The sequence below is a fragment of the Beta vulgaris genome, chromosome 2 (assembly GCF_026745355.1).
Source record: "Beta vulgaris subsp. vulgaris cultivar EL10 chromosome 2, EL10.2, whole genome shotgun sequence".
Classification (NCBI taxonomy): domain Eukaryota; kingdom Viridiplantae; phylum Streptophyta; class Magnoliopsida; order Caryophyllales; family Amaranthaceae; genus Beta; species Beta vulgaris.
In genome coordinates this window covers 53,018,685-53,032,152 of record NC_079203.1, presented here as the reverse complement: position 1 = coordinate 53,032,152, position 13,468 = coordinate 53,018,685, and the positions used below count along the sequence as shown (strand labels likewise).

Sequence of the window (13,468 nt, the reverse complement as noted above, 5' to 3'; positions counted from 1 at the left end):
CTCTCTTTGCAAGAGATTTTAATTCTGCCTCAATTGCTTCCTTCCATTTTGGCCAATATCTCTTTGTGCACACTCTTCAATAGACTTTGGTTCATGATCCTCATTTTCTTCCATAACATCAACTGCTACATTGCATGCAAAAATTTCATCGACGTCGATTTGATTTCGGTTCCATTTTATTCCAGACATGACATAATCAGTTGAGATCTCTTCATTGTCAGGTACCTGAATTTCTTCCTTTGCCATGTCTAAAGTCTCTCCTGGAGATCCTTAAAATTCTTTGTTTCCTCGGTCTGGCCATTATCAATTCCTGCTCCTTTTCTTTTCCGAGGATTCTTATCTTTGGAACCAATAGGTCTACCACGCTTCAGGCGTGCTGTAGACTCACTAGCAGTTTGATGTTTTCCTTCGGGGACATCAATTTTAATTGGAGCATTCACAGCTGGTATATGCGACTTAGTTACTCTATTTGGGTCAGTAAATGCGTCTGGCAATCGATTTGCTAAGCTTTGTAAATGAATTATCTTTTGGACTTCTAATTCACATTGTTTATTACGAGGATCAAGATGAGATAATGATAATTCATTCCAACTGATTTCCTTCTCCAGCTGTTTATTCTCTCCCCTTAATGTTGGAAAAACTGACTCATTAAATGACAGTCTGCAAATCGAGCCTTAAATAGATTCCCTGTGGATGGCTCTAGATATTTAATTATTGATGGAGATTCATATCCAACATATATTCCTAACCTCCTTTGAGGACCCATCTTAGAACGATGTGGTGGAGCAATTGGAACATATACAGCACATCCAAAAACTTTTAGATGGGAAATATTTGGTTCCTGACCAAAAACCAATTGTGATGGGGAGAACTTTTGATTACTCGTTGGCCTATGCGAATTAATGCTGCTGCATGTAATATAGCATGTCCCCAAGCAGAGATTGGGAGTTTGGACTTCATAAGTAGTGGTCTAGCAATAACTGGAGACGCTTTATTAATGATTCAGCTAGACCATTTTGTGTGTGAACATGTGCTACAGGATGTTCAACACTTATCCCAATAGACATGCAATAATCATCAAAGGCTTGAGAAGTGAATTCACCAGCATTATCAAGGCGGATTGCCTTCATAGGGAAATCTGGAAAATGTGCTCGTAATCTAATCAATTGAGCAAGTAGTCTCGCAAACGCCAGGTTGCGAGTTGATAACAAGGATACATGTGACCATCTACTCGATGCGTCAATTAAAACCATAAAATATCTAAATGTTCCACATGGTGGGTGAATTGGCCCACAAATATCTCCCTGTATACGTTCCAAAAAATTGATAGATTCAAAATCTATTTTGGTTGGTGAAGGTCGTATTATCAACTTGCCTTGTGAGCAAGCAGCACATGAGAAATCATTAGGAAGAATCTTCTGGTTCTTCAATGAATGTCCACATGAATTTTCAATTATTTTTCGCATCATTATTGAACCAGGGTGGCCCAACCGGTCATGCCAAATAGTGAAATTATCTGCAAACTTCCTGTTTACTATGGCATATGTTTCAATTGTATTGATTTTAGTATAGTACAGACCAGTGGAAAATGCAGGTAATTTCTCCAAAATATTCTTAGTGCCTTGGGTAATACTCGTGATATGAAGGTATTCAACATTTCCTTCACTTATTGTCTCAATATGATATCCATTATGGCGAATATCTTTAAAGCTCAATAAATTTCTTTGAGATTGGGAGAATATATGCATCAATGATTTCAAATTTCGTTCCATAGGCAATAATTATTTGCTCTTCCGGAGCCTTCAATTATTTTGACTACTGATATAGTACTCACACTAGTTTCTTTCATTGTCAATAAGAGAATATCTCTTGCTTTTTAGTATGGTATGAGTAGTTGCACTGTCTGCTAGGCATAAATCTTCACCATTCATTGCTAACTGAACTTGAGGGCATTCATATTCTTCAAATAAATAAATAACAATATAAATATAAGACTAAATAATCAAAATTTAACAATGTCATATAAAATCATGGTACTAACAAATAAAAGCTAAAATAAAATAACATAATCCAAACAAAATTCCATAGTAATAACTTAATAAACAAAAATAAAGTTTTATTCTTTAAATGACCATAATCTAATCTAAGGATTAATTATTCCCTTCAGGGGTGGTGAAGAAATCAGCAACTTCCAGGTGAGTTGTATTCCACAATCAAAGTCACCTTCGCCATCTTCGTACACAAGATTTGTTTCTATTTCTTTCCCTTTTGCTTAATGATTGTTGATAAGGTCAACCAAGTGTTTTGGTGTACGACACGTACGAGACCAATGACCTTTTCCTCCACATCTGTAACATACATTGGTCACGTTCTCATTTTTATCTTTCTCTTGTTTGTTATCATCTTTATTGTCCCCCTTCTGGTGGGAATATGAATTCTGGAAATAACCACCTCGGCCTCGACCTCGACCATATCCTATCCACGTCCACGTCCACGTCCACGACCATGTCCATATCCATGTCCACGTCCACGTCCACGTCCACGTCCACGTCCACGTCCACGTCCACGTCCACTATTGTTGGCATGATATTTTTCTTTCCCATTATGGGATGTCGCATTCGCTTCAGGGAATGGAGCAGAACCAGTTGGACGTGATTCATGATTTTTCATCAGTAGCTCATTATTTTGCTCAGCCACAAGGAGACAAGATATAAGTTCAGAATATTTCTTAAATTCCTTTTCACGGTATTGTGTCTGCAGGACAACATTATTCGCATGAAAGGTAGTGTATGTTTTCTCTAGCATTTCTGCATCAGTGATTTTCTCTCCACATAATTTCAACTGTGAAGTAATTCTGAACATAGCTGAGTTATATTCACTTACAGACTTAAAGTCTTGTAGTCTTAAATGTAACCAGTCATAACGAGCTTTGGGTAGTATTACAGTTTTCTGGTGGTCATACCTTTCCTTTAGATTACTCCAAAGGACTTGTGGATCTTTCACAGTCAAGTACTCAATCTTAAGACCTTCATGGAGGTGGTGGCGAAGAAATATCATAGCCTTAGCTTTGTTTTGAATTGTTGCTTTATTGCCTGTTTTGATTGTATCACCAAGGTCTTTTGCATCTAGGTGAATTTCAGCGTCTAACACCCAAGACAAATAGTTCTTTCCAGTAATATCAAGGGCCGCAAATTCAAGCTTTGTAAGGTTCGACATAGTATACTATATACAAGTGAATATTGCAAATTAGGACTTCATATCAAATTGTAATTCAAGTAGACTACTCAAGTCAATAAACGAATGATCTCAAAGAGAAAGCAATAAAGGATCTCAAAAAGAAAGTAATTTCTACAAAATAAGTTGAATGGTACATTTTCCATAAAAAAACATGTAATGCCCACTTAACAGTGAATTAAGTAAATCGCATAAGGCTAAATAGATCGAAAATAGGTAGCAATCAAAAATCACAACTTTATCATAAAAATTAAGAGCAGAGACTAACATATAATAATCGTTTAAAATAGAACAAATATATCAGTATGATATAGATCAATGAATATCAGATCCACATACCTTAACAATGATGAATCAGTGTAACGAAAATAATGGTCGCTATTATAATTTATTGAACCAGTTTTCAATTCAGAAAATTAACTACCAAATTATCAAATAAATAAACAGCTTTAATAAGAAGTTGGATGTAGTGTACATGAGAGCGCACAAATATGATTTAGAAATAACAACAATACAAGAATCTGAACAAAGTGGAAAATTAATTATGCCACATAGGTTAACGTGATTAAACGCTAAAGTGAATCAAGTTCTATGAGAAAAATTGTCGTAGACCATAGAAATATAGTATATAATGTAGATCCAAAATCTAATTTAGAAGTAGAAATAGATCAAAAAAAACATGCGGCAATACATTAATACAAACTAATCCACCGAACAAAACATGCGGCAATACAAAACCATAATCAAAATTTTATACCATTCGTTTGTTTATAATAATTAGTCAAAAAAAAATTATCCAACAAATAACGGTAGTCACTAATAACAAAAGTGATAATACTTTACCTCAATGACAAGATGATTTTCTTGGTTTCTTGTTTGCTCAGTCGGCTAGGGTTTGGTGCTGATAACGTGTTGTAAATAAATTGAAGAGAGAATATAGAAGAGAGAATCGTCTTGTATATCTTATTCCATGTAGTCCGGTATATATATATACAATACAATAGTTAGGGTTTGCTTGGAGAACAAAACCCTAGAATATCCCGGATATATTAACGGGGGTATAATGGGCATCCATATTATATTTCATAACATATATAACTTTTTAATGCCTAAGTGTCAGCGGTTTATTGTGTAGAAGTTGTTTGTGTTAATTGATTGTTTATTTATCTTCCTTCAATTATCAAATTCTAAACTTTAAGAATCAATACTTAATTGTACATAATTAAGGTTCTTAATTCAAACGAGAATTGGTAGTTAGTTGTACATAATAATGGTTTTCAATTAAAATCATTTGCAATTGAGAATTGATGCTTTGATTTGCATTTTTGTTTGTTAGTATCAATTGACAATAATTAGTACTTCCTATGTTCCCAAATAAGTCCTTTCAAAAAAAAATATTTCTAAATAAGTGTTACGTTGAGTAAATTAATACTACTATTCATTAATTATGACTCTATTTTATCGATATTATATAAAGTAAAACATAGTCAAACATAGATTCATTTTAATTTATTCTTTCAAAACATCAACTCTTAATATTTCTTATTTGTGCACAATTACAGACATTAATGATACAAAAGACACTTTGAGTTACGTTAAAAAAATGAATGTACTATCATTCATTTAGAAACGGATGAAGTATATTACTTGATATAAATTAAAGAAATTATTTTTCTAAGTATTTTTAAATTGATGTTGAAAACTGACCCTTTTTAACAGGGTTTGATCTAACTTATCTGGCTCAACAATAAAAATCAAATTAGGTCTAGGCAGTGAAAGAAAGAAAATTACACCAGAATTAACAAAACAAAAATTTCCACTAAGTACCCCTCAATTTTACGAAAATGCACCGCGTGCTCTCGCTGTTTCAAAAATGTACCATGTGTCCCTCATCAAAAATACCCTTGATCACTAACAATCGTCAACTTTTTTTTTTGGAAGTAACATTAATTCATTGATTCAAAGCCTAATTAACTTAAAAATCCTAATTATTTCTAATACAGCCTAATTAATCAACTTTAATTAAACCTAAGAAATATTAGTTAAATAAATTTGCACACCACCTCACTACATGATCGATCTTTGGACAAACAATTTAAAGTCCAATCATTTCTGCTGACTTAAAATGATTTGTTCAATTCGAGAATATAATACTAGTAAAAATCATTACTTGTTCAAACCCTAAATAGGATTTAATTACTACTCCGCAGTCCGCTCTCAGCGGCGGAGAACATCCTGCCATGATTATTCTCCTTGCTGGAATTATGTTGTGCAAGTAATTATAATTATATTATGCTGTTTGATTTGTTATCCTGGGTGCATATATAATTATATATACATATAGATTTATATCAGTGGACAACTAAACAATTACGAAATGAGCATTAATCAGGATCATTATCTTTTTTTATAAAAAATAGCAGGATCATTAAAGTTGACCTCAACAACTTCGTTACAAGTTTCTATCAGGATTTGGTGTCTTTCCTGAATTTTTGGATCAATAGTGATGATCTATCTATCTTGTATATCAATTTTTTATTTCTTTTTTAGGTTTGAATTGAAAGGTCTAACTAAACTGAACTATCTCACAAAGCAAACCATTTAGATTAGTGGATTAGACATTTTGAAAGTGTGTTAGTGGTTTAGACATTTTGAAAGTGTGGTCTCAAGATATTAGTAGGTCGGATCAAATAGGAAACTCGCCCCATCCCCTCCTTGTCCCATCCCATACCCACGTTGAAAAAGTAGTCTTTTTGAAGGAAAATAATTATTCTTTTATTTTTGAGTTATTTTGACTTTATAATTACCTGTTGGGTGTTGTATAATGTAAATCCTATAACAAGTTTGCCTTAAGCTTTTGTCTAAACTCTAAATTATGTAATATACTACTTTTGTACCATTTTATTTTTATTTTTTATATTCTTTTGAAAGGGTTTGATAGAGTATAAATCTATTTATTCTGGGGCCTCACCATAAGCTTAAGCTTTTGGTTGAGTTGGTCTTTTGACATGGTATCAGAGCCAACGTGACAAAAAGGTCACGGGTTCGAATCTCATCCACCCCTCCTTTTTCAGTGGAATATTTAGCGCCAGGTATGGGAGACATGTGCTGCATCCACACTTCAAGCCCAAAGGGCTCTTGCGTGAGGGGGCGTGATAGAGTATAAATCTATTCCTGGGGCCTCACTACCATAAGCTTAAGCTTTTGGTTGAGTTGGTCTTTTGACAGGGTTTAATGCGTGTTTTAGGTGCGTGGTGGGGTGGAGATTAGGTGGGTCGGGTATGGTTGTCCATGTGGATGGTGGGTCATAGTTGGTTTACATTAATCCCCGCAGAGGCGAGGATGGAGATAGATTTCAGACCAACGGTGGGGATGGAGATGTGATGATAATATTAGGGTTATGTTTGCTAAAGAGAGGTTTGGAGTAAAATTAGAGGTTTGAGATCATATTAGAGAATTTAACTTGTCAATTATCTAATTTAAGTGTTTGGTAAAGAGAGGTTTGAAATGACTTTTTGGGATCAAAAAGCTCTTTTTGAAAAAGTTGGGAAGAAGAACTTTTTGATATAAGATGTTTGAGAATGAAAGAAAAACTACATGTATGTCATAAAGTTCTCTAAAATTACTACCCTTGCTAGGTTTATCTAAACCTAACCTATTAAGCCAATGTCTAGACTGATCATTTTACACAATCAGCTATCTAACAAACACCTTATACAATAAGACAATACAATCAGCTAACACAAACAACTATTAGCTATCAGCTAATACAATCAACTAACAACTATTCGCTAATTGCCAAACCAAACCTAGGTTGGTGTGGATAGGGAAACAACCGCCCCACCCCGCTCCATCAGCCTTCCTAGGGCCTAGATGAGATTCCCACTCTCAAAGTTATGCTAGTGGAAATGTAACTCTTGGATTAAGATTGAAAGGTATATCCTTTTTAATAGGCTTACAAAGTATACAACTTATTGATTAGTGTATGAAAATTCATCCATTATGCATATAATAACTTTTTTTTCAATTCTAGGAACCTTTTTTTTTCTTCTTTGAAATATATTTACTTATAAAAAGTATCAAAATTAAAGACGGGAAGTATATTGAGGAAAAGAGGAAGTAAATTGCAAAGGTAAAAAGTGTCTAAATTCCTGCAAACTTTCCTTGATTTCCTTTGTATTCCTTTTTTATTAGACTACTTTTTTTAACAAAAAATATTAAATAGTCACTAAATGGATTAAACTAGTCACCAGAAAAAATTCACCTAATTATTATTAGACTAATTCTCTTTTTAATATTGGACTTCCATTACCTAATTTTAATTAAAAAATAGGCAGTCTCGACAAACTCTTTTTTAATAATACTTCACTTTCTCTCTGACCAACCTAGTCATAAATGGGTTGTGGGAGTTCTCTCTCTCCAGTCTCCAACTCTCCACAAAGGCAAAAAAAAATAAGAAGAACGAATGAGGCGTAATATGCGCACTGCGTAGTTTATTTTTTAACTAAATTGTTGACCAATGAAATTTTAAAAAAATACGTCGCTATTTATTATTTCTCATTTCCAGCGCGTTGATCAGGTTGATAACGTTGAATTGACCAAGTAATAATAGTACTACTAATACATTATACATGTAACACATAGCATTATTCATCTCTTCCTTGAAATTTCTACCCTAAGCTTTCAGTTATAATTACTAGTACTATATATATGGCCTAACCCAAATTCTCTTGTTCATCATTCAGCACATCATCTTTTCTAGTATTTGTTAGTTGGGTTCTATTACTACAATCACCCGATTTAATTAGAACTCCATTTTTGTTGCAACAAAACCAAAAACACATACATTATTTTGACATCGAGAAAATTTGCATTAATTAAAACACATACTTATTCTTTTTTAGTTGGTTAAATTTCAATTTAGATCATGAAGCAACATCCAACTATGGGAATCCCGGTAGGAGAGCCAGTACATGCTCCTCAATTTGCACCCCTAAATCAATCAGCTGTTGTTGGAGAATTTTCTACTGGTCTTTGTGATTGTTTCTCTGATGTTTCCCTTTGTAAGTCCTTTTATTTTTTAAAAAACTTCGACGATTTAGTAAATTTTAATTATTCAAAATGAGTTGTTAATTATTTTCAAAAGAAAAACAATGTTAATACTTAGTTAAAATAAGCTACATACACCATCATAATTAATTAATTTGAGATTTTTTGTTTGGAATTTAAATAGGTTGTTTGACATGCTGGTGCCCATGCATCACCTTTGGACGTATAGCAGAGATTGTTGACAAAGGATCATCATGTAAGTAATTTTGTACGTTAGTTATTATCAAATATTATAAATCTTTTATCAATCAAAATAATAGACTTTATTAAAACAATATCGTACGTATAATTATCTTTTTGTGGTAATTTATGACCATGAAGTTGTAATTTAATTTTGGAATTAATATGTAGCATGTGGAACTAGCGGGGCGATATATTCACTTATTATGGCCTTCACTGGATGTCAATGGATATATTCATGCACATATCGTTCAAAGATGAAAGCTCAATATGGAATGCCAGAAAATAGTTGTGGAGATTGTTGTACCCATTTTTGGTGTGAGGCTTGTTCCTTATGCCAAGAGTACCGTGAGCTTCAACATCGTGGTTATGATCTTGCACTTGGTAATTATTCTTCTAATATACTCTCTTCGATTATTTCTCCAATTTTTATCTTGTACTCCCTCTGTATTTTTTTTTTTCTTACTTAGAATCTTGACACTAGCTATTCACAATTAAAGAGAATCTTTTAGATTTTTCTCAATATATAAGAAAAAATATAGTTATGTGGAGTCTTGTTTGATTCGTCTCATCAATGAGTACTTTATTAATATTCAATTATTATAATCTTTACTAATATGTAATAAAAGATATTTAATGTAGAATAAGTGCATTATTGACAAACATGCAAAGTCAAAGTAATAAAGATAAAAAAATACATATGGAGTATTAGTTAACTTAATCTACGCTTAAAGATATGGTGAAATTCAAGTGTATGAAATAGAAATGTATAGAATAATAATAATCGCAAATTGTTACTCTAATTAAGTTTTGAAGGTTTAGATTATAGAAAATAAAAGGTTTTTAAACTTATCCGGCCATCATGCATTAATATACTTGTATATAATGTTAACCTATGTCTTTATATATTTATATATTTACATTGCTATGTAAAATGTATATTTCAATTATGGTGATTTGGTTCCTATTATGTTATGATTACAACAATTCTTTTGAGTATTTAGACAATAATTAAACTATCAAACTTGATTTAAATACTATAATTTGCATATTTTTTTCGTACATATTAAGTGATTATGTCTTAATTTTCAAATTTAAAAGGTTTATTTTTATTATCGATCCTTTCATATATTAACTTTTTTAGTCATTTTGTTTTTCACTTTGTTTTTTTATTCCACAAATAATGATAAATCATGTCAAAATCATCTGATTCAAAATTTAATAAAGAATCCCGTTAACGAACGCCTCAAGACGCTAGAAATAACATTGTTAATCATTAATTAGATTACATAATTTGTTTGCTTAATTTGTTTGCTTGCTTACTATGTTATATAGGTTGGCATGGTAACATGGAGAGGCAAAACCAAGGAATGGCAGTGCCACCATCAATGCCAAGTGGAATGACCCGATAAGCTAGTTGATCATGCATGGGACGCGAAACTCCATAGAAAAAAAAATTGTTGTAGATGAGAGACTCAATAATAAATAAGTTGTTGTAAGATATGGATTGATTCTTGTGTTATGTTATTCTTGTTCATTTGTTTATTTATTTATTTAGTTAAGTTTTGCTTATGTCACGAGTGATGTATAAGTGGCAAGAGTTTGAGGTCGTCATCGAGCTTTTATAAGCCATCTCATGTAATGTTGTAATTGTTTTCTTTTTCTTGTTAATTCTTTCAATGTAGAGATTAAGTGTGTTAATCTTGTTTGGAAGGTCAAAAACAAAAAATAAATTATAACATGTAAGTTTTATTTTATATTTGCATAATTCTTAACTTATGCACACAGTTTTTTTACATCATTGAATTAATTGTAGTATGAATTATTTAGTACTAATAATATGTATTGTAAAATAAAATTTAGAGAAAAACGTTGATAAATAAATTAAACTTCTTTCTATCATTCTCATAATACAAGTCTACAATCAATCATAATACAACAATGATTTCAACAACTTAAGCTCGCTCGCATAGTCGCATGTAGTTTACAGTCATAGATCAATATTTAGCTTGATTAACCGACGATATACTATAGGTTATTTATTATTAGTCTTTCAAGAGACTAGAGATGAGATAACAGCAAGAGCACAAAGTAGTCAGTCAACAAAATGACGAATTAAGGATCAGCTCATCCAATCATCTTCATGAAAAAGCATAGAGACGAAAAATGTTAATATTAAAGAGGATCGGAGGAGAACATTTTGACAAGACGTGAAACTCAAAATTTCATAGTTTAACTTATATCACACTAAGCACTTGACATTTTTCATACTTTGTTTAAATTACCCCTGTTCTCTCTTAAGATTTTCGCATATATAAATTATATAATTTCTCCATTCGATTTTAAATATATGCATTAATCAAACTAACTAATTTTCGACCCTACTACTACATAAAAGGGGTTAAGAACTCTTTCCTTTTTCTAACTAATATAAATTGTAATAATTATATATATACTACAAAAATTAGAGCATTATAGAAACAAATTATGGCAACAAAAATTTGAATTGTTGATAGATAGCAACATATATTATTTTTTGTTACCTATTATAAAGTGACGTTTTTTACTCTAATTTTTCAACAAATAAAAGCAACATATTTTTGACTTGTTGCTATTGAAAACTAGTTGTTTTACCATTTGTTGCTAGATAGCATCGTATTTTCAATTTGTTGTCATATAACAACAAACTACGAAAACAAATATTTGGTTTGTTGTTAGTAGAAACAATTAATTTTACTATTTGTTGTTAGATGGCTTCATATTTGCGATTTGTTGTCATTTAGCAACAAACTACGACAACCAATTGTGGCTCTATTGACATTACTAACAATTAATTTTTCTAACTGTTACTAGATGGCATCATATTCCCAATTTGTTGCCATTTAGCAACAAATTAGCAAAACCAATATTTCATTCTTTGATCACATTAGAAACAATTAATTTTATGATTTGTTGATAGATGTCATCATATTTTCATTATGTTGCTATTTAGAAACAAATATGGAAATAGATATTTGATTTGTTATCGTTGGAAACAATATGTTTTATTATTTGTTGCTGAAATAACATCAGTTTTTCCTAAAAATGTATCCCACACCGAAGAAAGATTAGCCAAACTACCACTTTATATATCAAGAAATTTCATACACTATTATTAATTTCTATTAGTATCAATATGCAAATATCATTCAGAATTGTAAGTGGACTGACTCTCCTTCTCTTTATTGATTTGCATAAATGTATTTATCAAATTATCAAACAATTAACAAAAAATATAAGGTTAACCCATGTTGTTTGAAGAGTGCATTAGTCAAAGAGTAACTCTATAACAATCAAAAGTTTGTTTCTATTTTTAGCAACCAATATCAATAATTTGTTACTAATGTCTAGCAACAAAACATTAATAATTTGTTGTGATAAGTCGCAACAATCATTTATAACTCGTTACTAGAGTTGGCAACAAATTCGCCAAATATAGAGACCAATATGGCAACAATATTTCAATGGATGTTATGTGGCAACGAAGATGTTTCAGATTTTGTAGCTAAAATCATATGGAAACAAGCCTTTTAGCAACAACTATTTTTCGTTTCCAATTTGTTGCTAACGCGAGTTAGCAACAAATTTCTCATGAATACCAACAATTTTTTACTGTTGCTAAATTGATTTATTTTTGTAGTATAACATGAGAGTTTTGACTTTTGAGCAAATACTACTACTTGAGGTCCTTCTTGACTTCTTGTATACTAGAACGAGTTGAATATACTAGATCGGTGCAACCCCCATTAATGGCTTTGGCGGCTTCAGCAAGACTAATGTTCCTAATACTTCGTGTTAACTACGACTAGTTTAGTATTAGCCGCCACCCTCTCCCCTCTCTCTTTTTTCTCTCTCTAAACCTTAGCATCCTCGACCCCTTTTTCATCAGTTAGGGGCTGCCATAGATGTTTTCATCCATGGTAATCCCCTCTTCCCTTTCATTTCCAGTTTTTAGTTTTGGTTGTATAAATTAGTATCTCTTTGTGGGATTTTTTTAGTCATTATTTTGGAGATCTCCTTCTTCCCTATTTGTGAGTAGGGTTTTTTTTTTTTTTTAGGTATGAGAAATTATTCTCATTGGTTGAAGTTCGAGACTCAACATGGAAGTATTGAAATATCGGATGCGGTAAACATGGCTTGATCAAGAATGTTCTTCCCAAACTATGTTAGAATGATAGACTTCCTCATTGATAGCTGTTTGATTTAGCAAATACAAGGGGGCTGCATGCGCTGTTGTATTGCTACTCGATCTGGTTCATTGTAGTTTTTTCGAAGACGAATTTGATTTAACCTTGTTTGATTATATCTTATTTTTCTTTCTTATCTATTGTAGATGTTGTTTGACCTTCAATTAATGAAATTTCTCCTTAAAAAAAAAACTACAACTAGTTTTAGCGGTTTAGTAGGCCTAGTTAACTCTAGGCTCAACACCAACTTGCATTGATCGGACCCATATCCTAATTCATTTGATTTTTTTTTTTGGGTAATTCTTGGCTAAATATTTTCATTATAATAATGACACTATAACCAATTTGCTTTACAATAACCCTACCCAACTTGTGATGATTGAACACATCAAGGATCACAACACTTTAATTTATTTGGGCAAAGTCTATGAGTAATGAGGTTTTTAAATCTTTTGTATGCCCTAATATAAGATGATGAGATAGAAATTTAATTTGTTTCGTATTACATTTGTCCCATATTAATCGATACACTTCTTACTAACTGATATGCTTTTTAAAAGGATAGTAAGGTCTTACTAATTGCAAATACATTTTAATATGACAAGGTCTCACACCCATCCATTAATAAGTTTAGGCACCACAATCTGCTAAATACAATTGAATACACATGTGTGAACTATACAGTATGAATACAAAGTGAATATATACCCGCCCAATTT

General features: G+C 31.8%; 2 protein-coding genes across 2 annotated transcripts; one reads left to right on the top strand and one right to left on the bottom strand.

The window, feature by feature from the left end:
• Window positions 1–2,301: 2,301 nt before the first annotated feature.
• On the bottom strand, window positions 2,302–3,066 carry LOC104906050 (uncharacterized). Its single transcript, XM_010694753.3, has one exon. It carries the CDS (start codon window positions 3,055–3,057, stop codon window positions 2,476–2,478), a length of 582 nt encoding a protein of 193 aa, XP_010693055.3. The 5' UTR covers window positions 3,058–3,066; the 3' UTR covers window positions 2,302–2,475.
• A 4,845-nt stretch (window positions 3,067–7,911) lies between these two features.
• LOC104905792 (protein PLANT CADMIUM RESISTANCE 2-like) lies at window positions 7,912–10,282 on the top strand. The gene is made up of 4 exons (XM_010694431.4): window positions 7,912–8,297; window positions 8,468–8,539; window positions 8,695–8,907; window positions 9,859–10,282. The coding sequence occupies exons 1-4, from the start codon at window positions 8,162–8,164 to the stop codon at window positions 9,933–9,935; spliced, it is 498 nt and encodes a 165-aa protein (XP_010692733.1). The 5' UTR covers window positions 7,912–8,161; the 3' UTR covers window positions 9,936–10,282.
• The last annotated feature ends 3,186 nt before the right edge of the window (window positions 10,283–13,468 follow it).

What these genes read in the sequence shown, in the direction of transcription:
- LOC104906050 (XM_010694753.3), bottom strand. Translation starts at nt 3,057, where the DNA reads ATGATATTTCTTCGCCACCACCTCCATGAAGGTCTTAAGATTGAGTAC.
- LOC104905792 (XM_010694431.4), top strand. Translation starts at nt 8,162, where the DNA reads ATGAAGCAACATCCAACTATGGGAATCCCGGTAGGAGAGCCAGTACAT. An exon ending in TTTCTCTGATGTTTCCCTTT is followed by an intron (nt 8,298 to 8,467) that starts GTAAGTCCTTTT and finishes GAATTTAAATAG; the next exon opens with GTTGTTTGACATGCTGGTGC. An exon ending in TGGTTATGATCTTGCACTTG is followed by an intron (nt 8,908 to 9,858) that starts GTAATTATTCTT and finishes TATGTTATATAG; the next exon opens with GTTGGCATGGTAACATGGAG.